This window comes from Bombina bombina, chromosome 1 (genome assembly GCF_027579735.1).
Source record: "Bombina bombina isolate aBomBom1 chromosome 1, aBomBom1.pri, whole genome shotgun sequence".
Taxonomy (NCBI): Eukaryota; Metazoa; Chordata; class Amphibia; order Anura; family Bombinatoridae; genus Bombina; species Bombina bombina.
In genome coordinates this window covers 297,241,623-297,261,316 of record NC_069499.1, presented here as the reverse complement: position 1 = coordinate 297,261,316, position 19,694 = coordinate 297,241,623, and the positions used below count along the sequence as shown (strand labels likewise).

Sequence of the window (19,694 nt, the reverse complement as noted above, 5' to 3'; positions counted from 1 at the left end):
TACGTTTTTATATATATATTTTTTAACTTAAGTAAATATCAGGGTTGCTATAGTCTGTTAGTAATTTTAAGACTATTGACCTTTGAAAGGGTTAAACACACACAACTACAGGGTCGATAGTCTTAAAATGACATGCTCTAACGGAATAGAGCATGTCATTTTTCAATTATATTGGCCCTTAAAAAAAGTACACAACCCAGTAACGGTCTATCTCATATCAACTCACCTATATCCTTGTGTACATGATTTGAAGTGGTTGGCTTCCTCGGAAAGCTCTTTTTCACTTTTGAAGCTGTAGGCCTGATGATGTTCACTTTAGGTGTTTTGTTTGAATTCTGTTGTACAGTGTCTAAAAATAACAGAAACATTAAATGAATACAGGTGACAAATGACCTGCTTACTGCCAAGTCTAAAGGTCATTACTCCACGCTAATCCTTTTAGACCTCTCTGCAGACTTTGACACTATTGACCATCCATTGCTGCTTCTATCCTTGGATATTTGTGACACAGCTCTACTGTTGCTCTCTTCCTACCTTTCTAACCGTACCTTCAGTGTATCCTTCTCTGGCTCTTCCTCCGCCAATCTACCCCTCTCTGTTGGGGTACCTCAAGATTCAGTTCTAGGTCCCTTTTTCCCCTCAGTCTACAACTCCTGCCGATTCCACCTTAAAAATATCCCTAAAATTTGTCACTTATTCACTCAAGACACAACTAAGATTCTTATCCACTCCCTCATCATTTCCCACCTTGACTACTGCAATTCAGTCTTCTCTGGTCTCCCAACCTACCACCTGTCCCTGCTGCAATCCTACATGAATGGCTCTGCCAAGCTTATTTTCCTTAAGCATCGCTCCACATCTGCTGCAACTCTTTGCCAACACCTCTACTGGTTTCCCTTAGCCTTAAAGGGATATGAAACCCATTTTTTTTCTTTCATGATTCAGATAGAGAATACAATTTAAAACAACTTTCCAATTTACTTCTATTATTTAATTTGCTTCCTTCTCTTGTTATCATTTGCTGAAAGGTTTATCTAGGCAAGTTCATGAGCAGCAGAGAACCTAGGTCCTAGCTGTTGATTGGTGGCTGCATATATATATTGAATGTGATTGGCTCACCCATGAGTTCAGTTAGAAACGATTAGTGAATTGCTGCACCTTCAACAAATGATATCAAGAGAATGAAACAGATTGGATAATAGAAGCAAATTAGAAAGTTGTTTAAAATCTATCTGAATCATGAAATAAATTTTGGGTTTCATGTCCCTTTAAGAATAAAATTAAAAATGTTGACCCTAACATACAAAGCCCTCACCAACACTGCACCCTCCAATATCTCTGCCCTTGTCTGCAAATACCTTCCAACCCACCCCCTCCGCCTTGCCCAAACCTACTTCTCTCCTCATCTCTCACTATTTCCTCACACTCTCGCTTGCAAGAATTTCCAAGAACTGCACCCATCATATGGTACTCCTTGCCTCGCTCAGTCTGACTAACCTCTAGTCTAAAAACTTCAAGCGTTCCTTAAAAACATATCTGTTCAAGGACACATACAACTTACTTTAAGATGTCTACTACTTATGTTTTCTTACTCCTCAACTACCCTATGTATTTTATTTTGATTGTAAGTTTGAGAGCCTCTCTAAATGTAGATCACTTTGTATAAAAGTGCATCTACAACTGATTGTGCTTAAAAGGGACATGAAACCCACATTTTTTCTTTCATGATTTAGAAAGAGCGTGCAATTTTAAACAACTTTCTTATTTACTTCTATTATCTAATTTGCTTCATGCTCGTGATATCCTTTCGCTAAAAAGCATATCTAGATAGGCTAAGTAGCTGCTGATTGGTGGCTGGCAGGCTGCACATAGATGCCTCGTACGATTGGCTCACCCATGTGCGTTGCTATTTCTTCAACAAAGGATATATAAAGAATTAAGCAAATTAAATTATAGAAGTAAACTGGAATGTTGTTTAAAATTGTATTCTCTATCTGAATCATGAACATTTTTGCATTTTATGTCCCTTTAAGAGCAGGTTGGTCCTCTTTCTTTTACTTATGTTTGTCAATGTAAGCTTGTTACTTTACAGTGTATGGTCTTAAAGTCTCATTCTAAGTTTTTTATTGTAATTTTATGATTGTAATAAACCTTTGTATAGCACTGTGTAAAATCTTGCTGCTTTATAAAAACGATAATAATAAAAATAGCACATACATTATAAAAAGTCACAATAAAATAATTCAGATAATACCTTTCACATCATTCTGAAGAATGTCTTGCAGTAAAGCTGCACATCGATCCAATCCTTTATTGATTACTAAAACCTGCAAAACAAGTACAATTTGTAAATTTGTAGAGTTGAATATTAATTTTGACAACATCTAATACTACATTTTATTTATTGTACTCATATAATTATGACTGTTATAATATGAGAGATAGTCAAAAATCACACGGGTAGAAATGATACTAGCATAACAGTGTAAATTGTCATTCAGTGAGTAAAGAATAAAAACAAATTTTAAATGGCATTCGTAAAACTGGCAGCATTTTAACAAGGCATGTAAAGACTGGTGAGATGTTTCTTACTCACCAAACTGGAGAAAAGAAAACCTCTGGCATCTCACCCCCAGTACCATTTCAATTTATTCACTCTTACCACATTAAGCATTAAATAAATACCAGATAGAATGTTTTATTCAAAGAAAACTAAAATGTATGCTTACATGAAAAATGTCTTTCTTTCCAGGCATGGAGAGTCCACGATTCATTCCAATTACTAGTGGGAATTCAACTCCTGGCCAGCAGGAGAAGGAAAAGAGCACCCCAGCAGAGCTGTTAAGAGTCACTTCCCTTACACATAACCCCCAGTCATTTGGCCGACGGAAACGGAAAAAAAGAAGATCACACAAGGGTATAGAGGTGCCTGAGGTTTGTACAAAAAAACTTCCATCTTAAATTGAAATAAGGGCAGATTGTGGACTCTCCATGCCCGGAAAGAAATTGATTAGGTAAGCATACATTTTGTTTTCTTTCCTATGGCATGGAAAGTCCATGAGTCATTCCAATTACTAGTGGGAACCAATACCCAAGTTAGAGGACACAGAATGAAAGGGAAGGAGAACAAAGACAGGCGGACCTAAACAGAAGGCACCACCGCTTGAAGAACTTTACTCCCAAAAGAAGCCTCATCCAAGGCAAAAGTATCAAATGTGTAGGTTTTGAAGGTATGTAATCAGGACCCTTTGGCCACCTTGCATATTTGCTCCACAGAAGCTTAATTTTTGAAAGCTCAGGAAGAAGAGACAGCTCCAGTGGAAAGAGCCATAATTCACCCAGAAGGCTGTTGTCCAGCTGTCTCAGAAGCTAACCGGAACACTTCTCAACCAGAAAGAAAAAAAAAAAGGGAGTAGAAAAGGCCTTCTGACCCTTACTCTACTAGAGTAAACAACGAACCAGAGCAGAAGATTGCCAAAAATCTTTAGATGCTTGAAGGTAAAACATTTTTAAGCACGCACAACGTCCAGGTTATGCAACAGACGTTCCTTCTGAGAAGGATTGGGACCAAAAAAAGGCAACAACAATTTCCTTATTGACATTGCGAACCAACACTACCTTAGGAAGAAATCCCAGCTTAGTATGAAGGACCACCTTATCCACATGAAAAATAAGGTTCAACACTGCAGAGCCGAAAACTCAGACTCTGAGAGCAGGAGAAAAAAAACTTTCCAAGATAACAACTTGATATCAACCAAAAGCATCGGCTCAAACTGAGCCTTCTGCAAAACTTTAAGAACAAGATTAAGGCTTCAAAGAGGAGCAACTGGTATAAACACAGGCCTGATTCAGATCAAAGCCTGAACGAAAGATTGAACATCTGGCAGATCTGCCAGACGTTTGAGCAGAAAAATAGACAGTGCAGAAAACTGACCCTTCAGAGTGCTGACTGAGAAACCTTTCTCCAGGTCCTCCTGAAGAAAAACAAAATACTGGGTACCCTTACCCTGTCCATGAGAAAAGCTTTCGATTCACACCAGCAAAAGTATATACGCCATACCATATGGTAAATCCTACGAGCAACCGGATTTTGAGCCTGAAGCATAGTCTCAATGACTTTCTCAGAAAGGCCACATCTAGTCAACAACTAGGCATTCAATCTCCAAGCTCTCAGCTTCAGAGAATCCAGATTTGGGAGAAGGAAAGGACCCTGAAGAAGGTGGTCCTTCCTCAGAGTAAATCTCCAAGGTGGAAAAGATGACATCCTCACCAGATCCATGAACCAGATTCTGAAAGGCTATGCAGGAGCTATTAGAATTACAGAAGCTCTCTCCTGATTGAAACAAGCAATGACTCATGGAAGGAGAGCAAACGGAAAAAACAGGAATGATCTAAGCCACCGCTAGTGCATTGATCAGATCGGCTAGAGGACCTCTTGATCTTGACCTGTACTTTGGAAGCTTGGCGTTTCAACGCAACGCCATCAGATCCAAATCCAGATTATTTCAAGGAGAATACCTCCGGATGTAGAATCCACTCACCGGGATGAAAAGTCTGTCTGCTCAAAAAAACATAATTTATGTAAGAACTTACCTGATAAATTCATTTCTTTCATATTAACAAGAGTCCATGAGCTAGTGACGTATGGGATATACATTCCTACCAGGAGGGGCAAAGTTTCCCAAACCTTAAAATGCCTATAAATACACCCCTCACCACACCCACAAATCAGTTTAACGAATAGCCAAGAAGTGGGGTGATAAGAAAAAAAGTGCGAAGCATATAAAATAAGGAATTGGAATAATTGTGCTTTATACAAAAAAATCATAACCACCACAAAAAAGGGTGGGCCTCATGGACTCTTGTTAATATGAAAGAAATGAATTTATCAGGTAAGTTCTTACATAAATTATGTTTTCTTTCATGTAATTAACAAGAGTCCATGAGCTAGTGACGTATGGGATAATGACTACCCAAGATGTGGATCTTTCCACACAAGAGTCACTAGAGAGGGAGGGATAAAATAAAGACAGCCAATTCCTGCTGAAAATAATCCACACCCAAAATAAAGTTTAACAAAAAACATAAGCAGAAGATTCAAACTGAAACCGCTGCCTGAAGAACTTTTCTACCAAAAACTGCTTCAGAAGAAGAAAATACATCAAAATGGTAGAATTTAGTAAAAGTATGCAAAGAGGACCAAGTTGCTGCTTTGCAGATCTGGTCAACCGAAGCTTCATTCCTAAACGCCCAGGAAGTAGATACTGACCTAGTAGAATGAGCTGTAATTCTTTGAGGCGGAATTTTACCCGACTCAACATAGGCAAGATGAATTAAAGATTTCAACCAAGATGCCAAAGAAATGGCAGAAGCTTTCTGGCCTTTCCTAGAACCGGAAAAGATAACAAATAGACTAGAAGTCTTACGGAAAGATTTCGTAGCTTCAACATAATATTTCAAAGCTCTAACAACATCCAAAGAATGCAATGATTTCTCCTTAGAATTCTTAGGATTAGGACATAATGAAGGAACCACAATTTCTCTACTAATGTACAACTTTAGGTAAAAATTCAAAAGAAGTTCGCAACACCGCCTTATCCTGATGAAAAATCAGAAAAGGAGACTCACACGAAAGAGCAGATAATTCAGAAACTCTTCTAGCAGAAGAGATGGCCAAAAGGAACAAAACTTTCCAAGAAAGTAATTTAATGTCCAATGAATGCATAGGTTCAAACGGAGGAGCTTGAAGAGCTCCCAGAACCAAATTCAAACTCCAAGGAGGAGAAATTGACTTAATGACAGGTTTTATACGAACCAAAGCTTGTACAAAACAATGAATATCAGGAAGAATAGCAATCTTTCTGTGAAAAAGAACAGAAAGAGCGGAGATTTGTCCTTTCAAAGAACTTGCGGACAAACCCTTATCTAAACCATCCTGAAGAAACTGTAAAATTCTCGGTATTCTAAAAGAATGCCAAGAAAAATGATGAGAAAGACACCAAGAAATATAAGTCTTCCAGACTCTATAATATATCTCTCGAGATACAGATTTACGAGCCTGTAACATAGTATTAATCACGGAGTCAGAGAAACCTCTATGACCAAGAATCAAGCGTTCAATCTCCATACCCTTAAATTTAAGGATTTCAGATCCGGATGGAAAAAAGGACCTTGTGACAGAAGGTCTGGTCTTAACGGAAGAGTCCATGGCTGGCAAGATGCCATCTGGACAAGATCCGCATACCAAAACCTGTGAGGCCATGCCGGAGCTATTAGCAGAACAAACGAGCATTCCCTCAGAATCTTGGAGATTACTCTTGGAAGAAGAACTAGAGGCGGAAAGATATAGGCAGGATGATACTTCCAAGGAAGTGATAATGCATCCACTGCCTCCGCCTGAGGATCCCGGGATCTGGACAGATACCTGGGAAGTTTCTTGTTTAGATGAGAGGCCATCAGATCTATCTCTGGGAGCCCCCACAATTGAACAATCTGAAGAAATACCTCTGGGTGAAGAGACCATTCGCCCGGATGCAACGTTTGGCGACTGAGATAATCCGCTTCCCAATTGTCTACACCTGGGATATGAACCGCAGAGATTAGACAGGAGCTGGATTCCGCCCAAACCAAAATTCGAGATACTTCTTTCATAGCCAGAGGACTGTGAGTCCCTCCTTGATGATTGATGTATGCCACAGTTGTGACATTGTCTGTCTGAAAACAAATGAACGATTCTCTCTTCAGAAGAGGCCAAAACTGAAGAGCTCTGAAAACTACACGGAGTTCCAAGATATTGATCGGTAATCTCACCTCCTGAGATTCCCAAACTCCTTGTGCCGTCAGAGATCCCCACACAGCTCCCCAACCTGTGAGACTTGCATCTGTTGAAATTACAGTCCAGGTCGGAAGAACAAAAGAAGCCCCCTGAATTAAACGATGGTGATCTGTCCACCACGTTAGAGAGTGCCGAACAATCGGTTTTAAAGATATTAATTGATATATCTTCGTGTAATCCCTGCACCATTGGTTCAGCATACAGAGCTGAAGAGGTCGCATGTGAAAACGAGCAAAGGGGATCGCGTCCGATGCAGCAGTCATAAGACCTAGAATTTCCATGCATAAGGCTACCGAAGGGAATGATTGAGACTGAAGGTTTCGACAGGCTGTAATCAATTTTAGACGTCTCTTGTCTGTTAAAGACAAAGTCATGGACACTGAATCTATCTGGAAACCCAGAAAGGTTACCCTTGTTTGAGGAATCAAAGAACTTTTTGGTAAATTGATCCTCCAACCATGATCTTGAAGAAACAACACAAGTCGATTCGTATGAGACTCTGCTAAATGTAAAGACGGAGCAAGTACCAAGATATCGTCCAAATAAGGAAATACCACAATACCCTGTTCTCTGATTACAGACAGAAGGGCACCGAGAATCTTTGTGAAAATTCTTGGAGCTGTAGCAAGGCCAAACGGTAGAGCCACAAATTGGTAATGCTTGTCTAGAAAAGAGAATCTCAGGAACTGATAATGATCTGGATGAATCGGAATATGCAGATATGCATCCTGTAAATCTATTGTGGACATAAAATTCCCTTGCTGAACAAAAGGCAATATAGTCCTTACAGTTACCATCTTGAACGTTGGTATCCTTACATAACGATTCAATAATTTTAGATCCAGAACTGGTCTGAAGGAATTCTCCTTCTTTGGTACAATGAAGAGATTTGAATAAAACCCCATCCCCTGTTCCGGAACTGGAACTGGCATAATTACTCCAGCCAACTCTAGATCTGAAACACAATTCAGAAATGCTTGAGCTTTCACTGGATTTACTGGGACATGGGAAAGAAAAAATCTCTTTGCAGGAGGTCTCATCTTGAAACCAATTCTGTACCCTTCTGAAACAATGTTCTGAATTCAAAGATTGTGAACAGAATTGATCCAAATTTCTTTGAAAAAACGTAACCTGCCCCCTACCAGCTGAACTGGAATGAGGGCCGTACCTTCATGTGAACTTAGAAGCAGGCTTTGCCTTTCTAGCAGGCTTGGATTTATTCCAGACTGGAGATGGTTTCCAAACTGAAACTGCTCCTGAGGACGAAGGATCAGGCTTTTGTTCTTTGTTGAAACGAAAGGAACGAAAACGATTGTTAGCCCTGTTTTTACCTTTAGACTTTTTATCCTGTGGTAAAAAAGTTCCTTTCCCACCAGTAACAGTTGAAATAATAGAATCCAACTGAGAACCAAATAATTTGTTTCCCTGGAAAGAAATGGAAAGTAGAGTTGATTTAGAAGCCATATCAGCATTCCAAAGCTCTTCTGGCTAAGATAGCCAGAGACATAAATCTAACATCAACTCTAATAATATCAAAAATGGCATCACAGATGAAATTATTAGCATGCTGGAAAAGAATAATAATATCATGAGAATCACGATTTGTTACTTGTTGCGCTAGAGTTTCCAACCAAAAAGTTGAAGCTGCAGCAACATCAGCCAATGATATAGCAGGTCTAAGAAGATTACCTGAACATAGATAAGCTTTTCTTAGAAAAGATTCAATTTTTCTATCTAAAGGATCCTTAAACGAGGTACCATCTGACGTAGGAATGGTAGTACGTTTAGCAAGGGTAGAAATAGCCCCATCAACTTTAGGGATTTTGTCCCAAAATTCTAACCTGTCAGGCGGAACAGGATATAATTGCTTAAAACGTTTAGAAGGAGTAAATGAATTACCCAATTTATCCCATTCCTTAGCAATTACTGCAGAAATAGCATTAGGAACAGGAAAGACTTCTGGAATAACCGCAGGAGCTTTAAAAACCTTATCCAAACGTATAGAATTAGTATCAAGAGGACTAGAATCCTCTATTTCTAAAGCAATTAGTACTTCTTTAAGTAAAGAGCGAATAAATTCCATCTTAAATAAATATGAAGATTTATCAGCATCAATCTCTGAGACAGAATCCTCTGAACCAGAAGAGTCCAAAGAATCAGAATGATGGTGTTCATTTAAAAATTCATCTGTAGAGAGAGAAGATTTAAAAGACTTTTTACGTTTACTAGAAGGAGAAATAACAGACAAAGCCTTCTTAATGGATTCAGAAACAAAATCTCTTATGTTATCAGGAACATTCTGCACCTTAGATGTTGAGGGAACTGCAACAGGCAATGGTACATCACTAAAGGAAATATTATCTGCTTTAACAAGTTTGTCATGACAATTATTACAAACAACAGCTGGAGGAATAGCTACCAAAAGTTTACAGCAGATACACTTAGCTTTGGTAGATCCAGCAGGCAGTGGTTTTCCTGTAGTATCTTCTGGCTCAGATGCAACGTGAGACATCTTGCAATATGTAAGAGAAAAAACAACATATAAAGCAAAATAGATCAAATTCCTTATAAGACAGTTTCAGGAATGGGAAAAAAATGCCAAACATCAAGCTTCTAGCAACCAGAAGCAAATGAAAAATGAGACTGAAATAATGTGGAGACAAAAGCGACGCCCATGTTTTTTGGCGCCAAAAATGACGCCACATCCGGAACGCCGACATTTTTGGCGCAAAATAACGTCAAAAATGACGCAACTTCCGGCGACACGTATGACGCCGGAAACGGAAAAGAATTTTTGCGCCAAAAAAGTCCGCGCCAAGAATGACGCAATAAAATGAAGCATTTTCAGCCCCCGCGAGCCTAACAGCCCACAGGGAAAAAAGTCAAATTTTTGAGGTAAGAAAAAATATGATAATTTAAAGCATAATCCCAAATATGAAACTGACTGTCTGGAAATAAGGAAAGTTGAACATTCTGAGTCAAGGCAAATAAATGTTTGAATACATATATTTAGAACTTTATAAATAAAGTGCCCAACCATAGCTTAGAGTGTCACAGAAAATAAGACTTACTTACCCCAGGACACTCATCTACATGTTTGTAGAAAGCCAAACCAGTACTGAAACGAGAATCAGTAGAGGAAATGGTAAATATAAGAGTATATCGTCGATCTGAAAAGGGAGGTAAGAGATGAATCTCTACGACCGATAACAGAGAACCTTATGAAATAGACCCCGTAGAAGGAGATCACTGCATTCAATAGGCAATACTCTCCTCACATCCCTCTGACATTCACTGCACGCTGAGAGGAAAACCGGGCTCCAACTTGCTGCGGAGCGCATATCAACGTAGAATCTAGCACAAACTTACTTCACCACCTCCCTTGGAGGCAAAGTTTGTAAAACTGATTTGTGGGTGTGGTGAGGGGTGTATTTATAGGCATTTTAAGGTTTGGGAAACTTTGCCCCTCCTGGTAGGAATGTATATCCCATACGTCACTAGCTCATGGACTCTTGTTAATTACATGAAAGAAATCCGCTTCCCAGATGTCCACCCCTGGAATATGGATGGCAGATAGGAGACAAATGTGAGATTCCACCCACTGAATAATGCGGGTCACCTCCTTCATTGCTAACAAACTCAGAGTTCCACCCTGGTGGTAGATGTATGCCACCGAGGAGATGCTGCCCTATTGAAATCTGATAAACCGGACCAAAACTAGTTGAGGTCAGGATAATAATGCATTGAAGATAGCTCGCAATTCTATGATGCTTATGGGAAGAGAAGACTCCTCGAGTCCAAAGCCCCTGAGAGCTTTAAAGCAGCCCCAAACTACTCCCCCAGCCTGACAGGATGGGGTCCATGGTCACATTCACCCAGTGTAATACTCTGTGTTGTCTCTAACTCAGGCACCTCCTCTTCACCTCTATACACTATATAAGGTCACTTACTCCTACCATTGTTGCTTGATTATTTTGTTCCTACTGAAAGTCATTGGATCAAAGTTTAAGCTATTGTTACAATATTGGAATTATAGAAACATTTGTTGCTACTCCATTCCGGAGTTCATTTTGTCACCTTTGCAGTTATTCTTAACATCCACACATTGCGGTAACTTTTGCCTGCCTGTGTACTGTTCGTTTGCACTTTCCAGGATTGCAGACTATTCTTACTCACCTGCTTATCCTGATCATCATCACCAGCTGACACAGCACCATTCACCTGACATGCTGTTCACACAGCCTCCGGAGAACCGCTCAGCTGACACGCTGTGCACACAGCCTACACGCTACCGCTCAGCTGACACCCTGCTCACATAGCCTCCAGAACTCCAATCTGCTATATCGAATCATCACAAAAAGGAAAAACGCAAGTATATCTGCAAGCTGCAGAGTATTTAACTGTTTAAATTCTTCCTTTCTGCTTATTAACCAGCTGACCGTTACTCTGTGCAGTTTCATCTTATCTTTGACTGCAAGAACCTTTTGCCTAACTCTGCTGCATTATTCAAAGTTATAAACTATTTCTGAGTTATTTATATATACTTTGTCTATTCATCAAGGCCATCTCGTGCACTCAAATATATAAACTAGATTCTGGGATATTTGCATGAATTATAATTTTTACATGGAAATTAGTCTTTATTTGTATGGACTTCTTCCTATGGTGAATTGATATACTTACAGAAAATCATACAAAGTGAATGCATTCTTACCCAAGACCTCTCATTCAGTTTGTGTAAAAGTGTTAATTAAAGCAACATACACCTGGACAGTAACTTTTGTGTATGTTTGCTCACCTAATGAAGTAAATGCTAATAACCATTTTTACTCATTTAACCCATTACTATTATCTGGGTTTAAGTTGTTAGCTACAAACACAAATTTTGTTGAAAGGTTTTAACTCAAGACCTTACACCCAGGAAGGTCTCAGAAAGAATCTACCCTGAGACAGAAGGTCCTGCGAAAAAACCACCACGAAAGAGTCTCTTGTTAGAGAATCCAGCGCTAACCTCTTTGATAGATCTGAGTGGTCTCCGTTACTTTAACTGAGCATGCATAGCTGTAGAGGTCTCAGATGGAATCGAGCAAATGGAATGATGTCCATAGAAGCAACTGTCCGACCAAATACCTCCATGCACTGAGCCACTGATGGACGGACAGAGAACTGATGTGAAAGGCAAGAAGTCTTGATTTTCTGACATTTGTTAGAAAAATCTACATTGGTAGACTATCTATAATTATTCCCTAGAAACACACACTGGTATCTAGTACTAGGGAACCCCATTCCAGATTCACCTTTCACCCATGGGAACGCAGAATAGACCACAACATCTCTGTATGAGATCTTGCTAGCTGAAAAGATTGCGCTTTAACCAAGATGACGTCTAGGTAATGTGCCACCGCTATTCCCTGAGATCTGACCACCGTCAAAGAGAGCTCCTAGAACCTTTGTACAGATTGGAGGAACTGTAGCCAGGCCAAAGAAAAGGGAAACAAACTGGAAATATTTGTCCAGAAAAACAGACCGCATGAAAATGGAGATGTTCCCTGTGAATGGGAACATGAAGATATGCATCCTTCAGATGTATGAAAGACTAAAACTGACCCTCCGGGCAGAATGGAACAATAGTCTCCATTTTGAAGGACGGAACCTTGAGGAATTTATTGACACATTTTATATCTAAAATGGGACAGAAAGTTTCCTCTTTTTTGGGAACCACAAAAAAGTCGAATAGAATCCTCACACAGGGAAGATAGCTCTGTTTACAAAAATTGTTTCCCTTCTATTGAAAGAGACATATATCTAAAATTAAGCATATACCTGCACAGCAGAAAACTGCAAATATACAGCAGAAAAGGATTAAAATAAGCAAATAGAATGCTTATAGCAATCTCTATACTATGGTTTACTGCATAGAGGAAAGATAAACCATGAAAAACCATGAAGAATTATTCACATAAAAAATAAGCAGATATTACATAGTAACATAGTAGATGAGGTTGAAAAAAGTCCGAAGTCCATCGAGTTCAACCTATACAAATCTAATATACTTACAACCCCCCCCCCAAAAAAAATGCTCCAGTTGATCTTAAATTAATCCTACCCATTTAATACAAGCAATCATATCAATGAATTTTGTTTCTAACCAGAAATGTATCCAAGCACTTTTAAATGTATCTAGGGTATTGGCATTCACTACCTCCATTGGTAAGGAGTTCCACCATTTTATTGCTCTTACAGTGAAAAAATGTTTCCGTTGCAGATTAAATCTACTTTCCTCCAACCTTAAATTGTGACCTCTTGACACAATCAATTTTCTTTGAATAAACAGAGCTTTTGCCATCTCTGTATATGGGCCTTGTATATATTTATATAAAGTAATCATGTCACCTCTCAAGCGCCTTTTTCTATGGAAAACAGACCCAGTTTGGCTAGCCTCTCCTCATAGCTTAAATTCTCCATTCCCCTTATTAGCTTTGTGGCCCTTCTCTGAACTTTTTCTAGTTCTGCAATATCTTTTTTTGCAAAACAGTCCCCAGAACTGCACTCCATACTCAAGGGGAGGTCTTACCAGGGATTTATATAGTGACAGAATTATGCTTTCCTCCCTTGAATCAATGCATCTTTTAATACATGCTAGTATCGTATTAGCCTTTGAAGCTGCTGCCCTGCATTGTGCATCCATCTTTAGCTTGTTGTTATCCATTACTACTCCCAAATCCCTTTCCTCCTCTGTTTGGCCAAGTCTTGTCTCATTTAAATAATATATTGCCTGATTATTTTTACTTCCAAAATGTAGAACCTTGAATTTTCCCATATTAAATCTTATTTTCCATTTACCTGCCCATACTTCTAATTGTTGCAGATCCCTTTGTAATGAAAGTTCATCCTGCTCTCACCTAATGACCTTACTTAACTTTGTATCATCTGCAAAAATAGAGATGAAATTATTTAATCCTTGCTCCAAGTCATTAATAAAGAATATTAAAAAAAACAGGGCCCAGTACGGATCCCTGGGGGACTCCACTGATTGCCTTTGTCCAATCTGAGTATGATCCATTCAATACTACTCGTTGCTCCCTATCTTTTATCCAGTTATTTATCCATAATCTAACATTTTCAGCTAATTCTAGTCCCTTAATTTTGTGCAATAATCTCTCATGTGGCACTGTATCAAACGCCTTTGCAAAGTATTAAGTATATCACATCAACCGATTCCCCTTTATCTATATTTTTACTTACTTCCTCGTAGAAATCTAATTAGATTAGTTTGACATGATCTATTTCTCATAAAACCATGCTGATTTGAACTCAATCTTGTTTACACGAATATGATCATCAATATAATCCCTTATAATCCCTTCAAATATTGATGTCAGACTAACTGGTCTATAGCTTCCTGGATAATCCCTGCTTCCTTTTTTGAAGAGTGGCAGCACATCAGCTTTACGCCAATCCTGTGGTACTATGCCTGAGGATAAGGAATCTTGAAAAATTAAGGAGTAGTGGTTTGTCTATAACAGTCCCCTTGGGTGTATTCCATCTGGACCTGGAGTTTTATTTACCTTAATATTATTGAGTTTTTTCCTGATATTCTCTAGATATAACCCAGTTAATGGCATGGACTGGCATGTTCTAGGTTGTTCCAAAGTATCGTCCATTGGTTCCTCTCTTGTGTATACTTAAGATAAGAACTGGTATAGTACCTCAGCCTTCTCCCTGTCACTGTTAATCATGCTACCCTCCACACATTTTAATGTTCCTATATTCTCCTTCTTAGATTTTTTTGCTATTTATGTACTTAAAGAACCTTTTAGGGTTAGACTTAGAATCCTTTGCAATTAATCTTTCATTTTCAATTTTGGCTTATTTAATTGCCTTTTTGCATGCTTTGTTACATTCCTTATAAGTTTGGTATGTTGAGTCTGTACTATTTTCTTTGAATAATTTAAATGCCCTACGTTTTTTCCTAATTTCTCTTAACACATTTTTATTTTGCCATATTGGCTTGGATTTTTAATTTTTATAACCATATGGTGGTATATGTTGATATGTATATTTATTTAACAAAGTTTTAAATGTTATCCATTTATCCTCTGTGTTTTTATTAGAGAATACTTTGTCCCAGTTTATGTTATTTAATGATTTCCTTGAATCAATGAATTTTGCTTTCTTAAAATTAAAAGCCTTAGTAAAACCTTTAAAGGGACACAGAACCCAAGATTTTTCTTACGTGATTCAGATAGAGCATACAATTTTAAGCAACTTTCTAATTCACTCCTATTATCAATTTTTCTTCGTTCTTTTGCTATCTTTATTTGAAAAAGGCATTTAAGTTATTTTTTGGTTCAGTACAATGGACAGCACTTGTGTATTGGTCGGTTAAATTTATCCACCAATCCGCAAGAACAACCCAGGTTGTTCACCAAAAATGGGCCGGCATCTAAACTTACATTCTTGCTTTTCAAATAAAGATACCAAGAGAACAAAGAAAATTTGATAATAGGAGTAAATTATAAAGTTGCTTAAAAACATAATTTATGCTTACCTGATAAATTTATTTCTCTTGTAGTGTGTTCAGTCCACGGGTCATCCATTACTTATGGGATATATTCTCCTTCCCAACAGGAAGTTGCAAGAGGATCACCCAAGCAGAGCTGCTATATAGCTCCTCCCCTCACATGTCATATCCAGTCATTCGACCGAAACAAGACGAGAAAGGAGAAACTATAGGGTGCAGTGGTGACTGGAGTTATAATTTAAAATTTAGAACCTGCCTCAAAAAAGACAGGGCGGGCCGTGGACTGAACACACTACAAGAGAAATAAATTTATCAGGTAAGCATTTTCTCTTGTTAAGTGTGTTCAGTCCACGGGTCATCCATTACTTATGGGATACCAATACCAAAGCTAAAGTACACGTATGATGGGAGGGACAAGGCAGGAACATTACACAGGTTCTACAGGCAGTGGTTCCTTCTTTCTCCCAAAAACAGCCTCCGAAGAATTTGTCAAATTTGTAAAAATTATGAAGTGAAGACCAAGTTGCAGCCTTGCAAATCTGTTCAACAGAGGCCTCATTCTTAAAGGCGCTGGTGGAAGCCACAGCTCTAGTGGAATGAGCTGTAATTCTTTCAGGAGGCTGCTGTCCAGCAGTCTCATAGGCTAAACGTATTATGCTACGAAGCCAAAAAGAGAGAGAGGTAGCCGAAGCCTTTTGACCTCTCCTCTGTCCAGAGTAAACGACAAACAGAGAAGAAGTTTGCCGAAAATCTTTAGTTGCCTGTAAGTAGAACTTCAGGGCACGGACAACGTCTAGATTATGCAAAAGACGTTCCTTCTTTGAAGAAGGATTAGGACATAATGATGGAACAACAATCTCTTGATTGATATTCCTGTTAGAAACAACCTTAGGTAAAAACCCAGGTTTAGTACGCAAGACTACCTTGTCTGAATGAAAGATCAGATAAGGAGAATCACAATGTAAGGCAGATAACTCAGAGACTCTTCGAGCCGAGGAAATAGCCATCAAAAACAGAACTTTCCAAGATAAAAGCTTAATATCAATGGAATGAAGGGGTTCAAACGGAACACCCTGAAGAACGTTAAGAACCAAGTTTAAGCTCCACGGAGGAGCAACAGTCTTAAACACAGGCTTAATCCTGGCCAAAGCCTGACAAAAAGCCTGGACGTCTGGATTCTCTGCCAGACGTTTGTGTAAAAGAATAGACAGATCAGAAATCTGTCCCTTTAGCGAACTAGCGGATAAACCCTTTTCTAAACCCTCTTGTAGAAAAGACAATATCCTAGGAATCTTAACCTTACTCCATGAGTAACTCTTGGATTCACACCAATATAAATATTTACGCCATATCTTATGGTAAATTTTTCTGGTCACAGGTTTCCGAGCCTGTATTAATGTATCAATGACCGACTCCGAGAAACCACGCTTCGATAGAATCAAGCGTTCAACCTCCACGCAGTCAGCCTCAGAGAAATTAGATTTGGATGGTTGAAAGGACCCTGAATTAGAAGGTCCTGCCTCAGAGGCAGAGACCATGGTGGACAGGACGACATGTCCACTAGGTCTGCATACCAGGTCCTGCGTGGCCACGCAGGCGCTATCAGAATCACCGATGCTCTCTCCTGTTTGATCTTGGCAATCAGTCGAGGCAGTAGCGGAAAAGGTGGAAACACATAAGCCATGTTGAAAACCCAAGGGGCTGCTAGTGCATCTATCAGCACCGCTCCCGGGTCCCTGGACCTGGATCCGTAGCACGGAAGCTTGGCATTCTGGCGGGATGCCATGAGATCCAGTTCCGGTTTGCCCCAACGAAGAATTAGTTGAGCAAATATCTCCGGATGAAGTTCCCACTCCCCCGGATGAAAAGTCTGGCGACTTAGAAAGTCCGCCTCCCAGTTCTCCATGCCTGGGATGTAGATCGCTGACAGGTGGCAAGAGTGAGACTCTGCCCAGCAAATTATCCTTGAGACTTCTAACATCGCTAGGGAACTCCTGGTTCCTGCTTGATGATTGATGTAAGCTACAGTCGTGATGTTGTCCGACTGAAACCTGATGAACCTCAGTGTTGCTAACTGAGGCCAAGCTAGGAGAGCATTGAATATTGCTCTTAATTCCAGAATTTTTATTGGAAGGAGTTTCTCCTCCTGAGTCCACGATCCCTGAGCCTTTAGGGAGTTCCAGACTGCGCCCCAGCCTAGTAAGCTGGCATCTGTTGTTACAATCGTCCAATCTGGTCTGCGAAAGGTCATTCCTTTGGACAGATGAACCCGAGACAACCACCAGAGAAGAGAATCCCTGGTCTCCTGGTCCAGATACAGTAAAGGGGACAGATCTGAGTAATTCCCATTCCACTGACTTAGCATGCATAATTGCAGCGGTCTTAGATGCAGGCCCGCAAATGGCACTATGTCCATTGCCGCGACCATTAAGCCGATTACTTCCATGCACTGAGCTACTGATGGGCTTGGAATGGAATGAAGGACACGGCAAGCATTCAGAATTTTTGATAACCTGGACTCCGTCAGGTAAATCTTCATCTCTACAGAATCGATAAGAGTCCCTAGGAAGGGGACCCTTGTGAGTGGAAACGGAGAACTCTTTTCCATGTTCACTTTCCACCCATGCAACCTCAGAAATGCTAGAACTATCTCTGTATGAGACTTTGCATTTTGAAAACTTGACGCTTGTATCAGAATGTCGTCCAGGTACGGAGCCACTGCAATGCCTCGCGGTCTTAGTACCGCCAGAAGCGAACCCAGAATCTTTGTAAAAATTCTCGGAGCCGTAGCTAACCCGAAGGGAAGAGCTACAAACTGGTAATGCCTGTCTAGAAAGGCAAACCTTAGGTACCGATAATGATCTTTGTGAATCGGTATGTGAAGGTAGGCATCCTTTAAATCCACTGTGGTCATATATTGACCCTCTTGGATCATGGGTAGGATGGTCCGAATGGTTTCCATCTTGAACGATGGAACCCTTAGGAATTTGTTTAAGATTTTTAAGTCTAAGATTGGTCTGAAGGTTCCCTCTTTTTTGGGAACCACAAACAGATTTGAGTAAAACACTTGCCCTTGTTCCGTTCGCGGAACTGGGTGGATCACTCCCATCACTAAGAGGTCTTGTACACATTGTAGAAATGCCTCTTTCTTTACTAGGTTTGTTGATAACCTTGAGAGATGAAACCTCCCTTGTGGAGGAGAAGTTTTGAAATCCAGAAGGTATCCCTGAGATATAATCTCCAACGTCCAGGGATCCTGTACATCTCTTGCCCAAGCCTGGGCAAAGAGAGAAAGTCTGCCCCCCACTAGATCCGTCTCCGGAAAGGGGGCCCTGTCTTCATGCTGTCTTAGGGGCGGAAGTAGGCTTTCTGGCCTGCTTGCCCTTGTTCCATGACTGGTTGCCTTTCCAACCTTGTCTGTAACGAGCAGTAGGTCCTTCCTGTTTTGGAGCGGAGGAAGTTGATGCTGCTCCTGCCTTGAAATTACGAAAGGCACGAAAATTAAACTGTTTGGCCTTTGATTTGGCCCTGTCCTGAGGAAGGGAGTGACCCTTACCTCCAGTAATGTCAGCAATAATTTCCTTCAAGCCGGGCCCGAATAAGGTCTGCCCTTGGAAAGGAATATTCAATAGTTTAGATTTAGAAGTTACATCTGCTGACCAGGATTTAAGCCATAGCGCTCTGCGCGCCTGTATGGCGAATCCGGAATTCTTAGCCGTAAGTTTGGTTAAATGCACTACGGCATCCGAAACAAACGCATTAGCTAGCTTAAGCGTTCTAAGCTTGCTCAAAGTCTCATCCAATGGTGCTGTGCGAATCGCCTCTTCCAGAGACTCAAACCAGAATGCCGCTGCAGCAGTGACAGGCGCAATGCATGCAAGAGGCTGTTATATAAAACCTTGTTGAACAAACATTTTCTTAAGGTAACCCTCTAATTTTTTATCCATTGGATCTGAGAAAGCACAACTATCCTCCACCGGGATAGTGGTACGCTTGGCTAAAGTAGATACTGCTCCCTCCACCTTAGGGACCGTCTGCCATAAGTCTTGTGTGGCGGCGTTTATAGGGAACATTTTTCTAAATATCGGAGGAGGGGAAAAGGGCACACCAGGTTTATCCCACTCCTTGCTAATAATTTCAGTAAGCCTTTTTGGTATAGGAAAAACGTCAGTACACACCGGTACCGCATAGTATTTATCCAGCCTACATAATTTCTCTGGGATTGCCACCGTGTCACAATCATTCAGAGCCGCTAACACCTCCCCTAGCAACACGCGGAGGTTCTCAAGCTTAAATTTAAAATTTGAAATTTCTGAATCCGGTCTCCCCGAATCA

General features: G+C 40.0%; 1 protein-coding gene across 1 annotated transcript in view; it reads right to left on the bottom strand.

Annotated features, from left to right (window-relative positions):
- Positions 1–19,694, bottom strand: part of CCDC14 (coiled-coil domain containing 14) — a 142,772-nt gene that overhangs the window by 100,652 nt on the left and 22,426 nt on the right. Inside the window, exons 4-5 of the mRNA XM_053712123.1 lie at positions 2,255–2,327; positions 227–349 (exon numbers count right to left, since the gene is read on the bottom strand). Coding sequence (XP_053568098.1) covers positions 227–349; positions 2,255–2,327 — 196 coding nt within the window. The remainder of the gene's footprint in view (positions 1–226; positions 350–2,254; positions 2,328–19,694) is intronic.